Here is a 26,603-nt window from a genome sequence, read left to right on the forward strand (position 1 = left end):
AATCTCAATGCTCTAAATGTCTCTAAGACCAGTGTTTAATTTCTTTTTAATAAGTCCATTTAATAATTTATACCACTGGCGGCCTGGTGACCCAAGAAGTCTGCCTTAAAGCATAGGAACTCCATACTATAATGATTATTAAGGTTTTTCCAGTCAGGGAACCTCCTGAATGGCATGCTTCAGCTGCAACCATCTAAAACTTTCAGATCTATTAAGTCCATATTTATGTTGCAACTGTGAAAATTCAAGCATATTACCATTAGAAATAACATCATCTAATATAAGCAATCATCCAATACTTCCAGACGAGCCTTTCTCTGCCAATTTGAATCTTGGAGTTCACCCATATAGATTGATTTGTAGATTTTGTGAATTGGAATAGTTGTTAAATTACTTACATACCGCAATGTTTTCCATGTATCAGCTAAAATTCAGTTATTTTTACTGTAACTACGCCTTTTTTACACTGAGCACATGACAAAGGCGTAATGGAGACATGAGTTGCCATTCTATCCACAACCAATCTGGGAGTTTTTCCATGAGCTCTGGGAGGACCCAATATATACCCTGGCGCAAAATATAGGCTTGATGATACCTATCAAAATTGGGAAAATTTACCCCTCCTTCTGAAATTGGTCTTTGTAAAGATACCAAAGCCACTCTAGGAGTTTTACCCAACCAAATAAATTTTATAAGAATACTATTTCATTTTTTATAAAAGGACTCTTGAAAATAAACCGGCAACATACCCATTTTATAACAAATTACAGGCAGGTTGATGGAAGCTGGCCTAGAACAGGGGTCAGCAAACTATGGCTTCCAAGCCAGATATGGCTCTTCTCCCATGTGGTTACTGCTGTTCTCCTATGGCCCTCTCATTGCAGCTCAACTCCACAATGCCCCCCCCCCCCTCCATTATATATAGGTCAAGGCTGCCATTTTAGAAGGCAGCTGTTAGGAGGCAGAAATGTAAGGGCTGCACTCCTGTCAGAAAGACACCACTGAACCACCAGGTACCTCGGTAGGCCTGGGAGGGGGGAACCTACCTATACATGGCAGTGTAGACAGGGGCTTGGGCATTATGGGGTTGAGCTGCTACAAGAAGGCCATGCTCCTACCCCAAAGATCCCCTTGTTGGACCCAGTACCTAGGTAGGCCCTTGGGAGATGGGGAATCTCAGGGTTGGGAGGGCCATCTTAGGGTTGGGGCCTGGAGAGGGGAGATAGCCTTGGCAATGGTTTGGGGGGAGGGGAAGGGAGAAAGAGGGAGGGAGGAATGAGATGTGCAGAGATCTTCGATGGTTTGGAGGGGAGAAAGAGGGGAGAGAAGCTAGGCCTTGGGAAGGGAAGTGAGAGTGAGAAACCTGGAATATATCAAACCCCCTTTTCTACCTATTACAGCTCTCTAAATCTTGGGCCAAACATTTAGGTTAAAATGGCTCTTTGCTGTAGAAAGGTTGCTAACCCCTGGCCTAGAATAAGGGAGCCTCCAGATTTGCAGACATGGACCCAACTACTTTAACCTTGAAGTAAGATGCAAAATATATCTTCATCACATAAACATATCTGTTTTACTTTCAGAAACATGGATACAAAAATTTATACAAAGTGGAGATATTAAAGGTTAGTTTTAAAACAAATTTATGGAATATATACACAGTTACCAAGGACCACAGCAAAAGAGTAGTACATAAGGACACTTGATATACAGTGACTAAGTTAGCAGTCACTATGATCTACTGTGAGAATTTCAGTGGCCTGTACTACCTACTATGGACCTTTATAGTAGACTTCCTTTTGCCATAATAATGTCAACTTTAAAACTTGTTGACTAGAATCTATTAGGCTGATATTGAAAAGATTTGTCTGGGTAACTTTGATACACAAATATTTGTAATCAAGAATTTCCTTCTTTTGACCAGATAAATTTTGTCAAGTAAGATTTTTAACTAAGAGCCCTTGGAGAAGTAGTGCTTTACTTTAACTTCAGCAGTTGTTCTTGTTTCCTATAAAAGAAAGGTGTGTTTCTTAACCTGTGACTCTCTGAAAATGTTATGCTGAAGGCTAGTATGATTAATAACTAGGAAAAACCTTGAGGAATCACAAATACCTGTTAGTTTTACCTGGCAGAGAAATAATAAAATTGGAGACAAAGGGCCTTTTGTGCAAAAGGCATAGAGGCATTGAATAAGGTTCCCAAGAATCTGTAGGGAGAATCTTCACTGTTGAACTTCAGAAAAAGCTTGAAATCAACACTTCATCCTCCTTGGATTAGATGAGGGATGGATCGCTTATTTATGTGGTCAATATGATATTTATATATCATTGATTTGGCATGGTTATTGTTTCTTTGGAATGAGTAGCTATTAGTTTCTCCCCTCTCAGTGTTTTTAATTATATGTCATATTTATTTCTTTTATTTTAATAAGTGTATCATCTGAATTTGTTATTATCATGGAAAGGGTATAGAATTTGTATAAATAAATAAATGTGAGGTGTGTTATTGGGTTATTGGAGCCTAAGTGCCTAAGTTTCATAATAGAATAGGATCGTACTGTGCACGCTTGGAGCATTTAAATGGAGATAACCAGTTATAGAATTTTCCCTAATATCTGTATCCTAGTGAGTCTTCATGGTATTCATGCTTTAGGACAGAGGTTTCAAAGTCCCTCCTCGAGGGCTGCAATCCAGTCGGGTTTTCAGGATTTCCCAATGAATTTGCATGAGATCTATTAACATACAATGATAGCAGTGCATGAAAATCCTGAAAACCCGATTGGATTGTGGCCCTCGAGGAGGGACTTTGACACCTCTGCTTTAGAAGCTGATAGATAAGAGAGCTTGAAAAAGCACAGTTACTTACCGTAACAGTTATTATCCAGGGACAGCAGGCAGCTATTCTCACATCATCCATGGAGCCCGGATGCGGACAGCTTCGTAAGCAGATTTGCTTGTAGAAACTTAGAAGTTATAAGTCAGCCGCACCGCGCATGCGCGAATGCCTTCCCGCCCTGCACAGCCAAAATTAGAACGGTCGATCAAGCATGGTCCCTACTAAAAAATACCATCACCGAAGCGCAGAATCTCTACATTCCGCGGATATCCAAAGGAAGGAGAAATAAAAACAAAGGAGAACCAGCTTGGCTAACTAAAGAGGTGAAGGAGGCAGTAAGGGATAAGAGGAACTCTTTTAAAAAATGGAAACGTGAACACACAACGGAGGCCTGGAACAGTCACAAGGTCGACCAGAAGAAGTGTCACAAGGCGGTAAGAGACGCCAAAAAAGCCTATGAGGAAAAGATAGTGCAAGTAGCCAAAAACTTCAAGCCCTTTTTAGATACATAAAAGGGAAAAAACCAGCTAAGGAGGCAGTGGGCCCTCTCGACGACCAAGGAAGAAAAGGGTGCATCAAGGAAGACAAACAGATCGCGGATAAGCTAAACTCATTCTTTGCGTCTGTCTTTACCAAGGAGGACACTGCATTAATGCCAGAAACAGGGAGAGCATTCAAGGGAGAAATTGAGGATAGCCTCACCACAGTAAATGTGGATTTGAACATGATATTATCAGATCGACAAATTGAGGAGTGATATATCCACTGGACCAGATGGAATTCACCCAAGAGTGCTAAAGGAGCTTAAGATAGAAATCGGAGAACTGTTACAATCCCTAGCTAACTTGTCAATTAAAACCGGGCAAATACCAGACGACTGGAAGATAACGAATGTCATCCCAATCTTCAAAAAGGGATCGAGAGGAGAACCGGGCAACTATAGACCTGTGAGTCTTACGTCGGTTCCTGGGAAGATGATTGAAGCACTAATAAAGGATAGCATTGAGCAACACCTGGAAAATCACAACCTGATGAGAGCTAGCCAACACGGCTTTAGGAAAGGGAAGTCATGTTTGACTAATTTACTTCAATTTTTTGAGGAGGTGAACAAACAAATTGATAGCGGTGAACCGGTGGATATAATATACTTGGACTTCCAGAAAGCGTTCGACAAGGTTCCCCACGCAAGGCTTCTGAAGAAACTACAAAATCATGGAATAGAAGGAGATATACTAAGATGGATAAGCAAATGGTTAGAAAACAGATTGCAGAGGGTGGGCATAAAAGGGAAGTTTTCGGACTGGGAAGAGGTGACAAGCGGTGTACCCCAGGGATCGGTTCTTGGGCCCATCTTGTTCAATATCTTCATAAACGACCTAGAAGATGAAACAACAAGTAATTTAATCAAGTTTGCAGATGACACAAAACTATGTCGGGTAGTTGGGTCACAAAAGGACAGAGACGAACTTCAGAGAGATTTGAACCAGCTAGAGAAATGGGCGGAAAAGTGGCAGATGAAGTTTAACATAGAAAAATGCAAAGTGATGCACCTGGGTAAGAAAAACAAGGAACATGAATATAAAATGTTAGGTGTGACACTGGGCAAGACTGAACAAGAAAGGGACCTGGGGGTACTGATAGACAGGACCCTGAAGCCGTCGGCTCAATGTGCAGCGGCAGCAAAGAAAGCAAACAGGATGTTGGGTATGATAAAGAAGGGAATCACAAGTAGATCGGCGGACATCATAATGCCGCTTTACAGAGCAATGGCAGACCACACTTGGAGTACTGTGTCCAACACTGTCTCCCTACCTAAAGAAGGATATAACCCTACTGGAGAGGGTGCAAAGGCGAGCCACGAAGCTAGTTAAAGGTATCGAGAATTTGAGCTGCAAAGAACGCCTCGGAAAACTGGGATTGTTCACCCTCGAGAAGAGAAACTGCGAGGAGACATGATAGAGACTTTTAAAATAATAAAAGGATTTGACAAAATAGAGCAAGAAACATCGTTATTCACATTGTCAAATGTGACCCGGACAAGAGGTCTGAAACTGAGGGGCACAAGGCCCAGGACAAATATTAGGAAGTTCTGTTTCGCACAACGAGTGGTGGATGCTTGGAACGCTCTCCCTGAGGAGGTTGTGATGGAGACCAACATTCTGGGATTCAAGAGCAAGTTGAATGCACACCTTCTTGCAAATCACATTGGGGGATACGAGTAAACAAGGTTTCTCAGCAGAGAACACCTATCTTGGCCTCCGCGGGTGCGGGACGCCGGACTGGATGGACCTAGAGTCTGATCCGGCGAAGCCATTTCTTATGTTCTTATGTTCCTCAGTTCAGATAGCTAGCAGAGAAGCCAACCAGGGGAGGTTGGTGGGCTGTGAGAATAGCTGTCTGCTGTCCCTAGATAACAACTGTTAAGGTAAGTAACTGTGCTTTATCCCAGGAGAAGAAGGCAGCCTATTCTCACATAAGGATGACCTCCAAGCTAACCAGAATTGGATGATGGGAGCGTTGGCAACTTAGGAGAATAAATTTTGTAATACTCTCTGGCCAAAATGGCCATCCCGTCTGGAGAAAACATCCAGACAATAGTGAGAAGTGTAAGTATGAATGAGGACCAGGTAGCAGCTTTGAAAATTTCCTCAATAGTGTGGATCTGGGGAAAGTCACTGATGCTGCCATTGCTCTGACTTTGTGGGTGTGACTCGACTCTGCAGTTTAATCCAGCCTGGACATAGCAGAAAGAGATACAAGCAGCCATCCAGTTGAAGATGGTATGCTTAGAGATTGGATGTCCCAACTTGTTTGGATCGAAGGAGATAAAAAGTTGAGGAGCAGTTCTGTGTGGTTTGGTGCGTTACAAGTAGAAGGCCAAAGCGCGTTTAAATCCTAGAGTATGAAGAGCTGATTCTCCAGGATGAAAATGAGGCTTTGGAAAAATTACTGGAAGTAGAATAGATTGATTGAGATGAAATTCTGAGACCACTTTGAGTAAGAATTAAGGATGAGTACGGATGACCACCTTGTCATGATTAAAAACTGTAAAGGTGGATCATCAACTTATGCTTGCAGCTCACTGACTCTACGAGGAGATGTGAGGGCAATGATAAACACCACTTTCCAAATGAGATACTTCATATGAGCCGTAGATATTGGTTCAAATGGAGGCTTCATCAATTGAGCGAGAACAACATTGAGATCCCACACCACTAGAGGTGGTTTGAGAGAGGGTTTGACATTGAAAGTCCTTTCATGAATATGGAAACCACCGGATGAGCGAGAGGAGTTTCCGTTCAATAGGCTGATGGAAAGCAGCAATTGCACTGAGATGGACTCGGATCGATGAAGACTTGAGGCCAGAAGTGGATAAGTGCAAAAGATAATCTAGAACAGAAGATAAGGAGGAATCTTGAGGCTCCTTAGCGTGAGAAAAGCACCACATAGAAAATCTCATCCATTTTTGGCGATAGCTTTGTCTAGTGGCATGCTTCTTGGAAGCTTCTAAAATGTCTCTTACAGGTTGAGAAAACTGAAGAGGAGTTATGTTGAGAGGTACCAAGTTGTTAGGTGTCGAGACTGCATGTCGGGATGAAGTAGAGATCCCTGACTCTGTGTAAGCAGAGATGGAGAAAGTGGTAGAGGGTACGGCTCCCTGCTGCTGAGTTGAAGTAGAAGGGAGTACCAAGGTAGTCTCAGCCAACGAGGAGCTATCAGAATCATGGTGGCATGATCGTTCTTCAACTTGACAAGAGTCTTGAGAACGAGAGGGTATGGAGGGAAAGCATATAGAAAAAGATTTGTCTATTCCAGTAGGAAAGCATTTGCCTCGAGGCGATGAGGAGAATATATTCTGGAGCAGAACTGGGGCATTTTTTGGTTGTGGGAGCTGCAAAGAGATATATCTGAGGCATTCCCATCTGTGAAAAAAATGTGATGAAGAGGCGAGGAATTGAGTGTCCATTCATGAGGTTGCAGAAGATGACTCAGTTGTCTGCCAAGCAATTTTTTGACCTTGGATGTAGACAGCTTTGAGGAAGGTGTTGTGGATTGCCCAGTCCCAAACCTTCAGAGCTTCTTGACAAAGGAAGGGAGATTCCGTTCCCCCCTGTTTTTTTTTTTTGTTTTTTTTTTTAATTCTTTATTTGGTTATTTGTTACAATACATTAATAACAAATATTCATGAATGACCACAACAAACTCAATATAGAGAACATAAAAAACTTAGGCAATTATCAACCGTGTCTTAGTCCACATTATCATGGTCGCCAGTACCTTTTTTTTTAAAAAAAGGAAAGGAAAAAAAAGAATCAAATCCATCAATCTACCATCTAAAGACAGGCAAAATGGCATTTATATTTATATACATCGTCCTCCAAAAATAAAATCAGTAATAGTAACTAAACTTTCAACAAAGGTTTCTGTTTAACAAAGTCTTCTAACTGGACTGGATCATAAAACACATATTTATCACTTCCATACGATATGAGGCATTTGCATGGAAATTTCAAAAAGAAAGTAGCTCCAACTGCCAAAACCTTAGGCTTTAGCTGAAGGAACTGCTTCCTTTTAAACTGAGTTTGTCTAGCGACGTCAGGAAAAATTATCACCCGTTGGCCACAAAACATTTCCGTTTTTTCGCAAAATACAATTTTAAAATAGCATGTTTTTCCAACTCTGTCTTAAAAGTCACAAGAAGAGTTGCACGTTTATCTATTATATCTTTAGATGATTCTAGAAACTGCGAAACATTCAAACTATCAGGTGACACCATTTTGTCCATTTCACCTTCATTTGCCATAACCTTGGAATCTCTCGAGATGTAGTACAAATTATCAACTTCAAAAGCTTCCACATTATTATATTGTAATATCTCTTTCAAATACATTCTCAAGAGTTCCATCGGAGACAGATAATGTGTGATTGGAAAATTTAAAATACGAAGATTTTTTAACCTTGATAGAATTTTCCATTTTTTCTAATTAGAATGCATCACCATACTATCCTTAATATTAGAAACAGCACTAGCTTGTAAAGTACTTACTACTTGATCCAATTTTTCAAACTTAACAGCTGTTTCACCAATTTTACCTTCTTGCTCTTTAATTTTCATTGTTAATCAGTTGAAAATTGACACAAATCCGAAACAGTTTTTTGCAATGATGTCTCTATTCTATTAATGCTAAGCCAAATATCATTTAGAGTGATCACTTTATCCTTAGGGATAACAACTGAGCCTTGCCCAGTACTCATCTGTACTGGAATTAGTTCTTTAGCTTGCCCAAGGATTGTCCTGAAACCTCCAGTTCAGATAATAAAGATAATTGTGGGGAAGAAGTTACTCCCTCTTTACAGGGGAGAGGAGATACTTCTAACCCTAAGGAATAAGATGGTTGAGGAGGTGGTGATGGTTCCCCTGAGGATAGGGAGACAGCTTGAGTATCTAATGTTACCTGCTCTTCAACATGTGACAAACCAGGAAGCATAAGATGACGATCCATCGGGCCCGTCATTGTAGCAGATTGATTTGCTTTAACCTTCCTCTTGCCCATATTAAGGAATTAGATACCTCTGCTCCCTGGTCCTCTGGACTCCGAAGGGGCTCAAAAGGGCAAGCCCCTTTAGCCACGCCCCTTCAGCTCGCGACCCGAGGCTCGTGACGCGGCCGCGTACCGCGGCTGAACCGGCAATTAAGGCTCCTCCAAAGGACCCCCTCAGCTGGCTGGAGCGGACAGCAGCGGGACTGCCTGTCCCGATGTTGAAAAAGTGCTGGCTGCACTGGCGACAGGCTCCCTCCCGGCTGAACCGGCAATTAAGGCTCCTCCGAAGGACCCCCTCAGCTGGCTGGAGCGGACAGCAGCGGGACTGCCTGTCCCGATTTGAAAAAGTGCTGGCTGCACTGGCGACAGGCTCCCTCCCGGCTGAACCGGCAATTAAGGCTCCTCCAAAGGACCCCCCTCAGCTGGCTGGAGCGGACAGCAGCGGGACTGCCTGTCCCGATGTTGAAAAAGTGCTGGCTGCACTGGCGACAGGCTCCCTCCCGGCTGAACCGGCAATTAAGGCTCCTCCGAAGGACCCCCTCAGCTGGCTGGAGCGGACAGCAGCGGGACTGCCTGTCCCGATGTTGAAAAAGTGCTGGCTGCACTGGCGACAGGCTCCCTCCCGGCTGAACCGGCAATTAAGGCTCCTCCAAAGGACCCCCTCAGCTGGCTGGAGCGGACAGCAGCGGGACTGCCTGTCCCGATGTTGAAAAAGTGCTGGCTGCACTGGCGACAGGCTCCCTCCCGGCTGAACCGGCACTTTTTCAACATCGGGACAGGCAGTCCCGCTGCTGTCCGCTCCAGCCAGCTGAGGGGGTCCTTCGGGGAGCCTTAATTGCCGGTTCAGCCGGGAGGGAGCCTGTCGCCAGTGCAGCCAGCACTTTTTCAACATCGGGACAGGCAGTCCCGCTGCTGTCCGCTCTAGCCAGCTGAGGGGGTCCTTTGGAGGAGCCGTTCCCCCCTGTTTGTTGACATAGTACATGGCGACTTGGCTGTTCGTCCGAATGAGGACTACCTGGTCGTGAAGAAGATATTGAAAAGCTTTGAGAGAGTAAAACCTCCTGTTCTGCTATTCCAAAGGAACTGGTTCGATTGCATGGAGACGAAGCAGAGCTTGAGCTTCCTGAAGAAGGACGGTCTGGGATGGACTGGAAGGATACTCTCACAGAGGAAGCTCCGGTGGAACCTGAGTGAAATGAAGAGTAGCCTTCCCTGATGATTGACAACACCGAGAGGTCAGATGTAATTGTCTCCCATCAGTGATAAAAATGATGGAGACGACCTCCTATAAGGGAAAGAGAGGACAGAGACGGAACGGTGGAGGTTATGCTCTGTTTTAAACAGTAAAAAGGCTGCGCAGCCTTAGGTGCAGCAGAAGGTTCAGGTTTCTGTTGCTTCTTATGCTGCTGTTTCTTGGGAGGCAGACGATAGTAAGGAGCCACTCCTCTGGAAGATTGGAGGAGGTCAGAAAGGCTTGACAGGAGCTGGCTTAGATTCATCAAAGAGGTCATTGTCTGTACAAGGAATGTTAGCCAAGCGGTCCTGAAGATTAGGGTCCATGTCAATGATGCGAAGCCAGGCCAGGTGGCGTATTGCTACAGAAAAAGCAGTTGCCCTGGCCGAAAATTTGAAGGCATCATAAATACTGTAGAAGATGTAATCTGAGTTGTGACTTCTTGGAATTCGAAGTGCTTTTGTGTATCTAAATAGTTGAGAAATTTAGGAAGAGATCAATGAGGAACTTGAGATAAGTTACAAAATTAAATTATAATTCAGGACTTTGGAGGACATCATAGCATTTTGATAAAGGAGAAGTCTAAACTTGTCCATAGTTTTCCCTTCCCTTCCAGGAGGAAAGGTAGCATAAACTCTGGAAGGATGGGATCTTTTCAAGTAGGACTCCACAAGCAGGGATTGGTGAGACAACTGTGAATTCTCAAATCTTTTGCAATGCAGAGTTTTATACCTGGACTCCAATTTGCCTGGAACAGCAGGAATTGTATAAGGAGTCTCCAGGCATCGTGTAAAAATCTGAGACAAAAGCTTGTGTAGAGGAAACTTAAGTGACTCTGCAGGAGGTAGAGGAAGATGCATATCCTCGAGATACTCCTTAGAGTATTTAGAACCAGCATCCAATTGAAGTTCTAGGTCATCAGCCATCTGGCGAAGAAAAGAAGAGAAAGACAACTGATCTGCCAATGCCTTGCCTCGAGAGGGCTCGATGACCTTGAGGCATCCTGGGTCAAAGATGAAGCCTCACTGGGGAAATAATCCTCAAAAAGAATAAGGAGACTTGGGGAGGCAATGGAAGCCGCTGAGTCATCGAGGTGTGGAAACCGAGACCTTGAACGTGGAGTCGGTGGTGTGGAAGAGCTGGAAGGTGTGGATTGAGGCTTAGATGAAGAAGGGCGCTCTTTGGAAGAAGAGCTATGCCTGGAGGTATGCCTCGAGGAAGGCCTCGATTGACGACGAGAGTGGTGCTTAGAAGCAGGTCTCAAAGATCGAGAAGACTTTGCCCCGAGATGGAAGCAGGCATTGCTACCAGTGAATGGATAGGGCTAGAAGCTGTAGATCAAAGCTCAGAGACTTGATGGAGGAATCTCGAAGCACTCCCAAAGACTCTGCTCCTTGTATGGAGTATGAGGATTCCTGTCGAGAAACTCGCAAATAAACTACTCCTTGCTTAGAGTGCATAGATGCCAGACCAGACACTCGCAAAGTCTCTGCTCCCTGCATAGAGTGTGAAGTTTCAGCTCGAGGCATAGGAAGAGGATCGACCTCGCGGGAGTCTGCAGATTGCACAGGCTGGATTAGAGAAGACAGCTTCGGTCCCATTTTGGTGATGAACTGAAAAATTGCTGTTCTAACATGGTCTGGAAGAAAGCCTGCAAGGATGGATCCGCATCTGAAACCGACCACCTGCTACGGCTATAGGCTCCAAAGTGGCTGTGGAAATGTGCTTTGACTTAGAAATCTTAGAAAACTTGAGGACCAGTGCTGGAACTTTCTGCTGAGATATGTGACCTAAGGATTCAGGGGAAGATACAGCAGGTGTACTCGAGCTGAGAGACGTTTCAAATGAGGAAGGTCTTAAGAAGCTCGAGGTCAGAGTCGTGGAAGCAGGAGGACCCTCAGTAAGGTGGAACTGAGGCTGCTTTCGAAGTCGAGGGTGTGACTGAATAGTCCATCCCGAAAAGCTTCTCCAGTAAAATCCGACGACGTTTAAGGGCTCGAGGTTGAAGAGTATCACAGTGCTCGCATGACTTCGGTTAATGGTCCGGCCCAAGACACTTGAAGCACCAATAGTGTGGGTCCGTAAGTGAAATAGCACGCTGGCACTGGCTACACTTGTTGAAGCCCGTTGTTGACCGGAATATAGGAGGAAAAATAGCCGTAGCGAACTCAAAACCTGCGGGCTGCAGCTGAGCGGCCTGACCCCCAATTGTACAGAGGAAAAATATAAAGATTTTTTTTTAAAAACTGTAAAGAAAGAAAAGAACACAGCGATTTGAGAAGAAAATAAACACAAACCGTGGTGAGAGAAGACACGAAGTAACAAAGTTAAATGCAGAGAGTAGAAAACTGAGAACTGAGGAGACTCGCCCTGCGCTGGGCGGGAAGGCACTCGCGCATGCGCGGTGCGGCTGACTTGAAACTTCTAAGGTTCTATAAGCAAATCTGCTTGCAAGTCTGTCCACATCCGGGCTCTGTTGATGACATCACCCATATGTGAGAATAGGCTTATTGCTTGTCCTGGGATTATAGTAGGACTGGATATTCTAAACACTTTTACATAGAATAAATTGCCAAATGTGTCTGCTCACATTAAAATATCTATTTTTCTTTCAGGAAAATGGTCCATTGAAGGTGGAGGTGAGTTTTGACAATTGTTGGGTCAGCGGGATTCAGAGGCAAAGTTCCTTGACACATACATAAAATCAGTTTGATTATCGATGACCTGTCTTTTAGATACATAGTAACATAGTAGAGATGGCAGATAAAGACCCGAATGGTCCCATCCAGTCTGTCCAACCTGATTCAATTTAAATTTATTTTTTTTTTTTTAATTTTTCTTCTTAGCTATTTCTGGGCAAGAATCCAAAGCTTTACCCGGTACTGTGCTTGGGTTCCAACTGCCGAAATCTCTGTTAAGACTTACTCCAGTCTATCTACACCCTCCAGCCATTGAATCCCTCCCCTGCCCATCCTCCACCAAACGGCCATACGAAGACACAGACCGTGCAAGTCTGCCCAGTAACTGGCCTAGTTCAATATTTAATATTATTTTCTGATTCTAAATCTTCTGTGTTCATCCCACACTTCTTTGAACTCAGTCACAGTTTTACTCTCCACCACTTCTCTCGGGACGCATTCCAGGCATCCACTACCTCTCCGTAAAGTAGAATTTCCTAACATTGCCCCTGAATCTACCACCCTCAACCAAATTATGTCCTCTGGTTTTACCATTTTCCTTTCTCGGAAAAGATTTTGTTCTATGTATACCCTTCAAGTATTTGAACGTCTGAATCATATCTCCCCTGTCTCTCCTTTCCTCTAGGGTATACATATTCAGGGCTTCCAGTCTCTCCTCATACGTCTTCTGGCGCAAGCCTCCTATCATTTTCGTCGCCCTCCTCTGGACTGCCTCAAGTCTTCTTACGTCTTTCGCCAGATACGGTCTCCAAAACTGAACACAATACTCCAAGTGGGGCCTCACCAATGACCTGTACAGGGGCATCAACACCTTCTTCCTTCTACTGACTACACATCTCTTTATACAGCCCAGCATCCTTCTGGCAGCAGCCACTGCCTTGTCACACTGTTTTTTCGCCTTTAGATCTTCGGACACTATAACCCCAAGGTCCCTCTCCCCATCCGTGCATATCAGCTTCTCTCTCCCAGCATAACGGTTCCTTCCTATTATTAATCCCCAAATGCATTACTCTGCATTTCTTTGCATTGAATTTTAGTTGCCAGGCATTAGACCATTCCTCTAACTTTTGCAGATCCTTTTTCATATTTTCCACTCCCTCTTCGGTGTCTACTCTGTTACAAATCTTGGTATCATCTGCAAAAAGGTACAATTTTCCTTCTAACCCTTCAGCAATGTCACTCACAAACATATTGAACAGGATTGGCCCCAGCACCGAATCCTGAGGGACTCCACTAGACACCTTTCCTTTCTTCGAGCGACTTCCATTAACCACCACCCTCTGGCGTCTGTCCAACAGCCAGTTTCTGACCCAGTTCACTACTTTGGGTCCTAACTTCAGCCCTTCAAGTTTGTTCAACAGCCTCCTATGAGGAACTGTATCAAAGGCTTTGCTGAAATCCAAGTAAATTACATCTAGCATATGTCCTCGATCCAGCTCTCTGGTCACCCAATCAAAAAATTCAATCAGGTTCGTTTGGCACGATTTACATTTTGTAAAGCCTAGTTGCCTCGGATCCTGTAACCCATTAGATTCAAGGAAGTAACTATCCTTTCTTTCAGCAACACTTCCATTATTTTTCCAACAACTGGAGTGAGGCTCGCCGGCCTGTAGTTTCCTGCTTCATCCCTGTGACCACTTTTATGAATAGGGACCACATCCGCTCTCCTCAATCCCAGGAATCACTCCGTCTCCAGAGATTTGTTGAACAAGTCTTTAATAGGACTTTAATGTGTTTAAGTTTTGATTATGAGCTCTATATGGTCTAAATTTTTCAGCAAGGATTTTTTTACCTTCTATAGATTATATGTAGCCTATCATTACAATACAGTGTCTTGTCTCTCCATGTATTTCCCAATCCTCCTATCTACCGAAAGCCTTTTTGACGACAGCAGTCTTTGAGGCACCAATTGAAGTTTTTTTTTTTACACTCTTTCTTCCCCCTTTCCATATATAGATAGTATTTCTGAAAAAGCTACATCCTTTACAAAAGTCTTAAGCCCTCCCCTAGCTCCCAAAAAGCTTTCTGTACTGCAAGTGGGAGTTTTGACCAGGTCATTTGTTTCCAGTGGAGGTCGGGAATGGGGATAAATTCTGTCCCATGTCTGGCTCCACCCTGACTCCTATCCCAAACCAACTGGAGAGTGCTGTTACTGTCAGAATTGATTTTCAGCAGCACTGTGCAGTTAATGTCATTAAATATCAACAGTTGGCCAGCTCATCATGGTTTTTAACCAGGCAAAACCTATCCTGCCCACTTAAACACACACTGAATATCAACCCCTAAACATTTGAAGAAAATATAAATAAAACTAGAACTATGTTCAAATAAAACTAAAATATGTTTGTTCGTTTTTTCCCCAAAGTAGGCTCAGAAACAAAGAAATTCCGCCACCTCCACCTGGAGTAGATTTTAGTAAGTATGAAATCTGTAAAACAGATGAACTGCCATCCAGGTTTTAGTTTAAAAATAAATTTATATACCGCTGATCTACAATTATTAGCAGTTTACAAAAGGCCAATTATGTCCGTTTTGGTTTTATGCAAGTAACCAATTAGAGGATTGTTCAGCATTATTCACATGAGGAGAACAAATTTCAAAGGCTCCAGGGATTAAACCATAGAGTTAGCTCCATATCATTGTATAGCATTTGAAATGTGTGCCAGTTGGAGTGAGTTATTATAGCCATGATGTTTCAAATCACAGCTATGTAAGTGATGATCAGAGAGTATATGGGTGTGGAGGAAATGTCCTGAATTATCCTGATTCTATAAAATTGTGATTAAATCAGCTGATATAATGGACAGTGGTAAGAGCTCAGAGAGGAAATGATAATAATACTAGATTTTCTTCAGTAAGGAGTTAAATGACAGATCCCAGAGTTATAGTTATAAAACCAGTATGACCTTAATGTACTACAAAAGTTATTTACAAGCTATACCATGTGTATATTTGAGTGTACACAGTTTCCACAAATTATGCTCAGTATTATGACCGAGTATTTCAGAGTTCACATACAGAGATCCATAAGTCTAGGAAAAAAAACAGCAGATATCATCCTTGGATGGATCACAAGGTAGACAATATTCAGCTGTACTATATCTATTTAAAGATAAACTAGATTCATTGTTGCACCAATAACCAATGCCATAAGTTTAGGGAAAGTTCTAGGAATCCTGCCTACACCAGTCAGAAGTTGCACCAAGGCATTTTGGGTCAGATTCTGTTTATGATGACTATATTTGGAGACAATGTAAGTGACTAGATGTATCAATCATGCGGGTCCAGGAAATAACCTCAGAGAGAGAGCTGAGGTCAGCGCCAGCAGCAGCTTGGAGATGCTATTCATGCCGGCAAAGTTAAAGAAGTACAGGGGGAAGGGACAAGGGGATATCACCTCCATGGGTGTATCCCCCCCTCATTACTCACATTAATATCAACATTGTAGACATCTCTAATGTAGGTCAGGATTTACCATACCTACAATGTAGGCGTGATGTGTTAGAGATACCTACTAATGCCTAACTTTTAAAACATCACCGATCTGCCCAACTTATGCCTAAAAATATTTAAGACCATGCTCTTTTTAATCATCCAATTATCTATTACATTCAAACTGCTCTGAAGATGGAGTAAAACCACATACCCTCATGGAAGCCAGATCAGATGTAATTCATGTATCAGCAATGGTGGAAACAAGAGGAAATGAGAGCCGGCTTGGTTAAAAGATAAAGTGAAAGAGACTATTAGAGTCATAAAAAAACCATCTTTAAAGAATGGAAAAAAAAGATCAGAATGAAGAAAATAGGAAGAAACAGAAGCACTGGCAAGTTAGATGCAAAGCATTGATAAAGACAGCTAAGAAAAATATGAAGAGAAACTTGCAAAAGAGGCAAAAATTCTTAGCAATTTTTTTTGGTACATCAGAAGCAGAAAACTTGTTAGGGAATCTGTGGGACCATTGGATGATTAAAGAGAGAAAGGGGCACTGAGGGAGGAAAAGACCATAGCGGAAAGACTGAATGAACTCTTTGCCTAGGCCTTTACGGAAATTGATGTAAGAGATCCATCTGAACTGGAAATGGTTTTCAAGGGTGATGATGTGGAGGAACTGAAAGAGATCTTGATGAATCTGGAAGATGTACTAAGCCAAATCGACAAGTTACAAAGTTATAAATTGTCAGGACCAGATGCTATACATCTCAGGGTATTAAAAGAACTCAAAAATGAAATTGCTGACCTACTGTTAGTGATCTGTAGCCAGTCGCTTAAGTTGTCAGTAATACCTGAAGATTGGAGGGTGGCCAATGTTACGCTGAGTTTTAAAAAGGGCTCCCGGGAGATCTGGGAAATTAGAGACTGGTAAGCTTTACTTCGGTGCTGGCCAAATGGAAAAATGATTATAAAAATAAAATTGTGGAACACGCAGACAACATGATTTAATGAGACGGAGTCAGCATGGGTTTAGCCGAGGGAGATCTTGCTTCACAAAATTGCTTGATTTTTTTGAAGTTGTGAATAAACATGTGGATTAAGGTGAGCCGGTTGATATAGTGTATCTAGATTTTCAGAAAGCTTTTGATATAGTTCCTCACGAGAGGCTGCTGAGAAAATTAAAGTGTATGGGATAGGTGTCAAAGTTAAGTTGAGGATTAGGAATTGGTTATTAGATAGAAAACAGATGGAAGGGTTAAATGGTAATTTTTCTCAATGGAGTAGAGTAAACAGTGTAGTGCCGCAGGGGTCTAAACTGGGATTGCTGCTATTTAACTTATTTATAAATGACCTGGAAATTGGAATGACGAGTGAGGTGACTAAATTTGCAGATGAAACTAAACTATTCAAAGTTGTTAAAACGCATGCGGATTGTGAAAAATTGCAGGCGGACCTTAGGAAATTGAAGACTGGGCGTCCAAATGGCAGATGAAATTTAATGTGAACAAATGCAAAGTGATGCACATTGGGAAGAATAACCTGAATCACAGTTAACAGATGCTAGGGTTCACCTTGGGGATTAGCGCCCAAGAAAAGGATGGGTGTCAACGTAGACAATACAATGAAATCTTTTACTCAATGTGTGGCAGCAGCCAAAAAGCAAATACAAAGCAAGGAATTATTAATAAATGGATGGTTAACAAGACTAAGAATGTTATAATGCTCCTGTACTGCTCCATGTGGTGTCAGGTCAAAAGCGCGCCGGACAAAGGCGCGCGTAGACAACTGAGCGCAGCGCGGAGGCGCGCACTGCACAAATTTGTTTTTTTGGCTCCGAAGGGGGGGCGTGGGGGAACACCCCCACTTTACTTAATAGAGATCGCGCTGCGTTGTGGGGGCGGTGTGGGGGGTTGTAACCCCCCACATTTTACTAAAACTTCACTTTTTCCCTGTTTTTAGGGAAAAAGTTAAGTTTACAGTAAAATGTAGAGGGTTACAACCCCCAAACCCCCACAACGCCGGCGCGATCTCTATTAAGTAAACTGGGGGGGGCTCTCTCCAACAAAACCCCCGTCGGAGCCCCTAAAAACTGTAATTTTCTTGGGCACGCGCCTCCGTCTTGCAGTTGTCGGCGCGCGCCTTTGTTTTTCGCCAAGCTGTCTATGAACTGCTCCATGGTGTGATCTCATCTGGAGTATTTCGTTCAATTCAGTTCTCCTTATCTCAAAAAAGATATAGTGGCACTAGAAAAGGTTCAAAGAAGAGCAATCAAGATGGTAAGGGGATGGAACTCCTCTTGTATGAGGAAAGACTAAAAATGGTTAGGGCTCTTCAGCTTGGAAAAGAGATGTCTGAGGGGAGATATGATTGAAGTGTACAAAATCCTGAGTGAAGTAAATGGGTAGAGGTGGATTGTTTTTTCACTCCGTCAAAAATTTCAAAGACTAGGGGGAGACTCAATGAAATTAGAGGAAATACTTTTAAAACCAATAGGAGGACATTTTTTCACTCAGAGAATAGTTAAGCTCTGGAATGCATTGCCAGAGGATGTGTAAGAGCAGATAGTGTAGCTGGTTTTAAGAAAGGTTTGGACAATTTCCTGAAGGAAAAGTCCATAATCGGTTATTGAGAGAGACACGGGGGAAGCCACTGCTTGCCTTTTATTGTTAGCATGGAATATTGCTATACTTGGGTTTTGGCCAGGTACTAGTGACCTGGATTGGCAAACTGAGAACAGGCTTCTGGGCTTGATGGACATTGGTCTGTCCCAGTAAGGCTATTCTTTTTTTTTTAAATTCTTTATTCATTTTCAAAACTTACAATAATGTGATAAAATGTCCAAATAAATTAACAATATCTATATCACTTAATAATCATCAATGGTAACCGTGATAAATACTTAACTCCCCCCCTTCCCTCACAATTGAAATTCCCTCACAATTGAACTTGTAAATTTAAGGGAAAAGAAAATTTCATCTAATCAGTACAATACTTTGTTAAAGTCTCCCAAATATCTTGAAATTTCTTGAAACCCCGCTGTATTGCCAGAAATCTCTCCATTTTATATATATGACAGAAGGAATTCCATCAAAAATTATAATTTAATCTACTCCATTTTTCCAATTATACATAATTTGTTGAATGGCAATACCAGTCATTATGAATAATAATTTGTTATTGTTCGTAGAAATCTGACTTTTTGCTCTCATTGCCATACCAAACAACACAGTATCATATGATAATGCCACTGGGTTATCTAATAAACAATTAATTTGGTCCCAAATTGATTTCCAGAAATTCATAATAAATGGACAATAAAACAATAAATGATTTAAAGTCCCTGCTTCGAGATAACAGTGCCAACATCTATTAGACTTAGAGCTATCCAATTTTTGTAACCGAACAGGGGTTCATAACGCTCTATGTAACAGAAAAAACCTAGTTTGTCTCATAGATGCTGACACTGTACATCTCATCCTCCAAGACCAAATTCGTGGCCGTTGAGATGCAGTAATTTGATGCTTAATCTCAATGCTCTAAATGTCTCTAAGACCAGTGTTTAATTTCTTTTTAATAAGTCCATTTAATAATTTATACCACTGGCGGCCTGGTGACCCAAGAAGTCTGCCTTAAAGCATAGGAACTCCATACTATAATGATTATTAAGGTTTTTCCAGTCAGGGAACCTCCTGAATGGCATGCTTCAGCTGCAACCATCTAAAACTTTCAGATCTATTAAGTCCATATTTATGTTGCAACTGTGAAAATTCAAGCATATTACCATTAGAAATAACATCATCTAATATAAGCAATCATCCAATACTTCCAGACGAGCCTTTCTCTGCCAATTTGAATCTTGGAGTTCACCCATATAGATTGATTTGTAGATTTTGAATTGGAATAGTTGTTAAATTACTTACATACCGCAATGTTTTCCATGTATCAGCTAAAATTCAGTTATTTTTACTGTAACTACGCCTTTTTTACACTGAGCACATGACAAAGGCGTAATGGAGACATGAGTTGCCATTCTATCCACAACCAATCTGGGAGTTTTTCCATGAGCTCTGGGAGGACCCAATATATACCCTGGCGCAAAATATAGGCTTGATGATACCTATCAAAATTGGGAAAATTTACCCCTCCTTCTGAAATTGGTCTTTGTAAAGATACCAAAGCCACTCTAGGAGTTTTACCCAACCAAATAAATTTTATAAGAATACTATTTCATTTTTTATAAAAGGACTCTTGAAAATAAACCGGCAACATACCCATTTTATAACAAATTACAGGCAGGTTGATGGAAGCTGGCCTAGAACAGGGGTCAGCAAACTATGGCTTCCAAGCCAGATATGGCTCTTCTCCCATGTGGTTACTGCTGTTCTCCTATGGCCCTCTCATTGCAGCTCAACTCCACAATGCCCCCCCCCCTCCATTATATATAGGTCAAGGCTGCCATTTTAGAAGGCAGCTGTTAGGAGGCAGAAATGTAAGGGCTGCACTCCTGTCAGAAAGACACCACTGAACCACCAGGTACCTCGGTAGGCCTGGGAGGGGGGAACCTACCTATACATGGCAGTGTAGACAGGGGCTTGGGCATTATGGGGTTGAGCTGCTACAAGAAGGCCATGCTCCTACCCCAAAGATCCCCTTGTTGGACCCAGTACCTAGGTAGGCCCTTGGGAGATGGGGAATCTCAGGGTTGGGAGGGCCATCTTAGGGTTGGGGCCTGGAGAGGGGAGATAGCCTTGGCAATGGTTTGGGGGGGGGGAAGGGAGAAAGAGGGAGGGAATGAGATGTGCAGAGATCTTCGATGGTTTGGAGGGGAGAAAGAGGGGAGAGAAGCTAGGCCTTGGGAAGGGAAGTGAGAGTGAGAAACCTGGAATATATCAAACCCCCTTTTCTACCTATTACAGCTCTCTAAATCTTGGGCCACACATTTAGGTTAAATGGCTCTTGCTCGTCGAAAGGTTGCTAACCCTGGCCTCGACTAAGGGAGCTCAGATTTGCAGACAGGACCCAACTACTTTAACCTTGAAGTAAGATGCAAAATATATCTTCATCACATAAACATATTGTTTTACTTTCAGAAACATGGATACAACAATTTATACAAAGTGGAGATATTAAAGGTTCTGTTTTAAAACAAATTTATGGGAATATATAACAGTTACCAGGACCCAGCAAAAGAGTAGGACATAAGGACACTTGATATACCAGTGTACTAGTTAGTCAGTCACTAATGATCTACTGTGAGAATTTCAAGTGGCGCCTGTAATAACCTACTATGGACCTATAATAGTAGACTTCCTATTTTTGGGCCATAAATAAATGTCACTTTAAAAACTTGTTGACTAGACTCTAATTAGGGCTGATATTGAAAAGATAGTCTGAGGTAACTTTGATATCTCAAATATTTGTAATCAAGAATTTCCTTCTTTTGACCAGATAAATTATGTCAAGTAAGATTTTTAACTAAGAGCCCTTGGAGAAGTAGTGCTTTACTTTAACTTCAGCAGTTGTTCTTGTTTCCTATAAAAGAAAGGTGTGTTTCTTAAACCTGTGACTCTCTGAAAAATGTTATGCTGAAGGCTGTATGATTAATAACTAGGAAAAACCTTGAGGAATCACAAATACCTGTTAGTTTTACCTGGCAGAGAAATATAAATTGGAGACAAAGGGCCTTTTGTGCAAAAGGCATAGAGGCATTGAATAAGGTTCCCAGAATCTGTAGGGAGAATCTTCACTGTTGAACTTCAGAAAAAGCTTGAAATCAACACTTCATCCTCCTTGGATTAGATGAGGGATGGATCGCTTATTTATGTGGTCAATATGATATTTATATATCATTGATTTGGCATGGTTATTGTTTCTTTGGAATGAGTAGCTATTAGTTTCTCCCCTCTCAGTGTTTTTAATTATATGTCATATTTATTTCTTTTATTTTAATAAGTGTATCATCTGAATTTGTTATTATCATGGAAAGGGTATAGAATTTGTATAAATAAATAAATGTGAGGTGTGTTATTGGGTTATTGGAGCCTAAGTGCCTAAGTTTCATAATAGAATAGGATCGTACTGTGCACGCTTGGAGCATTTAAATGGAGATAACCAGTTATAGAATTTTCCCTAATATCTGTATCCTAGTGAGTCTTCATGGTATTCATGCTTTAGGACAGAGGTTTCAAAGTCCCTCCTCGAGGGCTGCAATCCAGTCGGGTTTTCAGGATTTCCCAATGAATTTGCTATGAGATCTATTAACATACAATGATAGCAGTGCATGAAAATCTGAAAAACCCGATTGGATTGTGGCCCTCGAGGAGGGACTTTGACACCTCTGCTTTAGAAGCTGATAGATAAGAGAGCTTGAAAAAGCACAGTTACTTACCGTAACAAGTTATTATCCAGGGACAGCAGGCAGCTATTCTCACATCATCCATGGAGCCCGGATGCGGACAGCTTCCGTAAGCAGATTTGCTTGTAGAAACTTAGAAGTTATTATGTCAGCCGCACCGCGCATGCGCGAATGCCTTCCCGCCCTGCACAGCCCAAAATTAGAACGGTCGATCAAGCATGGTCCCTACTAAAAATACCATCACCGTAAGCGCAGAATCTCTACATTCCGCGGATATCCAAAGGAAGGAGAAATAAAAACAAAGGAGAACCAGCTTGGCTAACTAAAGAGGTGAAGGAGGCAGTAAGGGATAAGAGGAACTCTTTTAAAAAATGGAAACGTGAACACACAACGGAGGCCCTGGAACAGTCACAAGGTCGACCAGAAGAAAGTGTCACAAGGCGGTAAGAGACGCCAAAAAAGCCTATGAGGAAAAGATAGTGCAAGTAGCCAAAAACTTCAAGCCCTTTTTAGATACATAAAGGGAAAAACCAGACTAAGGAGGCAGTGGGCCCTCTCGACGACCAAGGAAGAAAAGGGTGCATCAAGGAAGACAAACAGATCGCGGATAAGCTAAACTCATTCTTTGCGTCTGTCTTTACCAAGGAGGACACTGCATTAATGCCAGAAACAGGGAGAGCATTCAAGGGAGAAATTGAGGATAGCCTCACCACAGTACATGTGGATCTTGAACATGATATATTATCAGATCGACAAATTGAGGAGTGATATATCCACTGGACCAGATGGAATTCCACCCAAGAGTGCTAAAGGAGCTTAAGATAGAAATCGGAGAACTGTTACAATCCCTAGCTAACTTGTCAATTAAAACCGGGCAAATACAGACGACTGGAGAAGATAACGAATGTCATCCCAATCTTCAAAAAGGGATCGAGAGGGAGAACCGGGCAACTATAGACCTGTGAGTCTTACGTCGGTTCCTGGGAAGATGATTGAAGCACTAATAAAGGATATCATTGAGCAACACCCTGGAAAATCACAACCTGATGAGAGCTAGCCAACACGGCTTTAGGAAGGGAAGTCATGTTTGACTAATTTACTTCAATTTTTTGAGGAGGTGAACAAACAAATTGATAGCGGTGAACGGTGGATATAATATACTTGGACTTCCAGAAAGCGTTCGACAAGGTTCCCCACGCAAGGCTTCTGAAGAAACTACAAAATCATGGAATAGAAGGAGATATACTAAGATGGATAAGCAAATGGTTAGAAAACAGATTGCAGAGGGTGGGCATAAAAGGGAAGTTTTCGGACTGGGAAGAGGTGACAAGCGGTGTACCCCAGGATCGGTTTCTTGGGCCCATCTTGTTCAATATCTTCATAAACGACCTAGAAGATGAAACAACAAGTAATTTAATCAAGTTTAGCAGATGACACAAAACTATGTCGGGTAGTTGGGTCACAAAAGGACAGAGACGAACTTCAGAGAGATTTGAACCAGCTAGAGAAATGGGCGGAAAAGTGGCAGATGAAGTTTAACATAGAAAAATGCAAAGTGATGCACCTGGGTAAGAAAAACAAGGAACATGAATATAAAATGTTAGGTGATGACACTGGGCAAGACTGAACAGAAAGGGACCTGGGGGTACTGATAGACAGGACCCTGAAGCCGTCGGCTCAATGTGCATGCGGCAGCAAAGAAAGCAAACAGGATGTTGGGTATGATAAAGAAGGGAATCACAAGTAGATCGGCGGACATCATAATGCCGCTTTACAGAGCAATGGCAGACCACACTTGGAGTACTGTGTCCAACACTGGTCTCCCTACCTAAAGAAGGATATATACCCTACTGGAGAGGGTGCAAAGGCGAGCCACGAAGCTAGTTAAAGGTATCGAGAATTTGAGCTGCAAAGAACGCCTCGGAAAACTGGGATTGTTCACCCTCGAGAAGAGAAGACTGCGAGGAGACATGATAGAGACTTTTAAAATAATAAAAGGATTTGACAAAATAGAGCAAGAAACATCGTTATTCACATTGTCAAATGTGACCCGGACAAGAGGTCTGAAACTGAGGGGCACAAGGCCCAGGACAAATATTAGGAAGTTCTGTTTCGCACAACAAGTGGTGGATGCTTGGAACGCTCTCCCCTGAGGAGGTTGTGATGGAGACCAACATTCTGGGATTCAAGAGCAAGTTGAATGCACACCTTCTTGCAAATCACATTGGGGGATACGAGTAAAACAAGGTTTCTCAGCAGAGAACACCTATCTTGGCCTCCGCGGGTGCGGGACGCCGGACTGGATGGACCTAGAGTCTGATCCGGCGAAGCCATTTCTTATGTTCTTATGTTCCTCAGTTCAGATAGCTAGCAGAGAAGCCAACCAGGGGAGGTTGGTGGGCTGTGAGAATAGCTGTCTGCTGTCCCTAGATAACAACTGTTAAGGTAAGTAACTGTGCTTTATCCCAGGAGAAGAAGGCAGCCTATTCTCACATAAGGATGACCTCCAAGCTAACCAGAATTGGATGATGGGAGCGTTGGCAACTTAGGAGAATAAATTTTGTAATACTCTCTGGCCAAAATGGCCATCCCGTCTGGAGAAAACATCCAGACAATAGTGAGAAGTGTAAGTATGAATGAGGACCAGGTAGCAGCTTTGAAAATTTCCCTCAATAGGTGTGGATCTGGGGAAAGTCACTGATGCTGCCATTGCTCTGACTTTGTGGGTCGTGACTCGACTCTGTAGTTGTAATCAGCCTGGACATAGCAGAAAGAGATACAAGCAGCCATCCAGTTGAAGATGGTATGCTTAGAGATTGGATGTCCCAACTTGTTTGGATCGAAGGAGATAAAAGTTGAGGAGCAGTTCTGTGTGGTTTGGTGCGTTACAAGTAGAAGGCCAAAGCGCGTTTAAATCCTAGAGTATGAAGAGCTGATTCTCCAGGATGAGAATGAGGCTTTGGAAAAATTACTGGAAGTAGAATAAATTGATTGAGATGAAATTTTGAGACCACTTTTGAGTAATGAATTAAGGATGAGTACGGATGACCACCTTGTCATGATTAAAAACTGTAAAGGTGGATCATCAACTTATGCTTTGCAGCTCACTGACTCTACGAGGAGATGTGAGGGCAATGATAAACACCACTTTCCAAATGAGATACTTCAGATGAGCCGTAGATATTGGTTCAAATGGAGGCTTCATCAATTGAGCGAGAACAACATTGAGATCCCACACCCACTAGAGGTAGTTTGAGAGAGGGTTTGACATTGAAAGTCCTTTCATGAATCTGGAAACCACCGGCATGAGCAGAGAGGAGTTTCCCTTCAATAGGCTGATGGAAAGCAGCAATTGCACTGAGATGACTCGGATCGATGAAGACTTGAGGCCAGAAGTGGATAAGTGCAAAAGATAATCTAGAACAGAAGATAAGGAGGAATCTTGAGGCTCCTTAGCGTGAGAAAAGCCACCACATAGAAAATCTCATCCATTTTTGGCGATAGCTTTTGTCTAGTGGCATGCTTCTTGGAAGCTTCTAAAAATGTCTCTTACAGGTTGGAGAAAAATGAAGAGGAGTTATGTTGAGAGGTACCAAGCTGTTAGGTGTCGAGACTGCATGTCGGGATGAAGTAGAGATCCCTGACTCTGTGTAAGCAGAGATGGAGAAAGTGGTAGAGGGTACGGCTCCCTGCTGCTGAGTTGAAGTAGAAGGGAGTACCAAGGTAGTCTCAGCCAACGAGGAGCTATCAGATCATGGTGGCATGATCGTTCTTCAACTAGACAAGAGTCTTGAGAATGAGAGGGTATGGAGGGAAAGCATATAGAAAAAGATTTGTCTATTCCAGTAGGAAAGCATTTGCCTCGAGGCGATGAGGAGAATATATTCTGGAGCAGAACTGGGGCAGTTTTTGGTTGTGGGAGCTGCAAAGATGATATATCTGAGGCATTCCCCCCTGTGAAAAAAATGTGATGAAGAGGCGAGGAATTGAGTTGCAGAAGATGACTCAAGTTGTCTGCCAAGCAATTTTTTGACCTTGGATGTAGACAGCTTTGAGGAAGGTGTTGTGGAAGATTGCCCAGTCCCAAACCTTCAGAGCTTCTTGACAAAGGAAGGGAGATTCCGTTCCCCCCTGTTTGTTGACATAGTACATGGCGACTTGGCTGTTCTGTCCGAATGAGGACTACCTGGTCGTGAAGAAGATATTGAAAAGCTTTGAGAGAGTAAAACCTCCTGTTCTGCTATTCCAAAGGAACTGGTTCGATTGCATGGAGACGAAGCAGAGCTTGAGCTTCCTGAAGAAGGACGGTCTGGGATGGACTGGAAGGATACTCTCTCAGAGGAAGCTCCGGTGGAACCTGAGTGAAATGAAGAGTAGCCTTCCCTGATGATTGACAAACACCGAGAGGTCAGATGTAATTGTCTCCCATCAGTGATAAAAATGATGGAGACGACCTCCTATAAGGGAAAGAGGGACAGAGATGGAACGGTGGAGGTTATGCATCT

General features: G+C 42.6%; 1 protein-coding gene across 1 annotated transcript in view; it reads left to right on the forward strand.

Moving 5' to 3' along the window:
- LOC117368880 overlaps positions 1–26,603 on the forward strand; it is a 499,867-nt gene that overhangs the window by 290,943 nt on the left and 182,321 nt on the right. Inside the window, exon 34 of the mRNA XM_033962624.1 lies at positions 1,581–1,622. Within this exon, the coding sequence (XP_033818515.1) occupies positions 1,581–1,622 (42 nt within the window). The remainder of the gene's footprint in view (positions 1–1,580; positions 1,623–26,603) is intronic.

The sequence above is a fragment of the Geotrypetes seraphini genome, chromosome 11 (genome assembly GCF_902459505.1).
Source record: "Geotrypetes seraphini chromosome 11, aGeoSer1.1, whole genome shotgun sequence".
In the NCBI taxonomy this organism is placed as follows: Eukaryota; Metazoa; Chordata; class Amphibia; order Gymnophiona; family Dermophiidae; genus Geotrypetes; species Geotrypetes seraphini.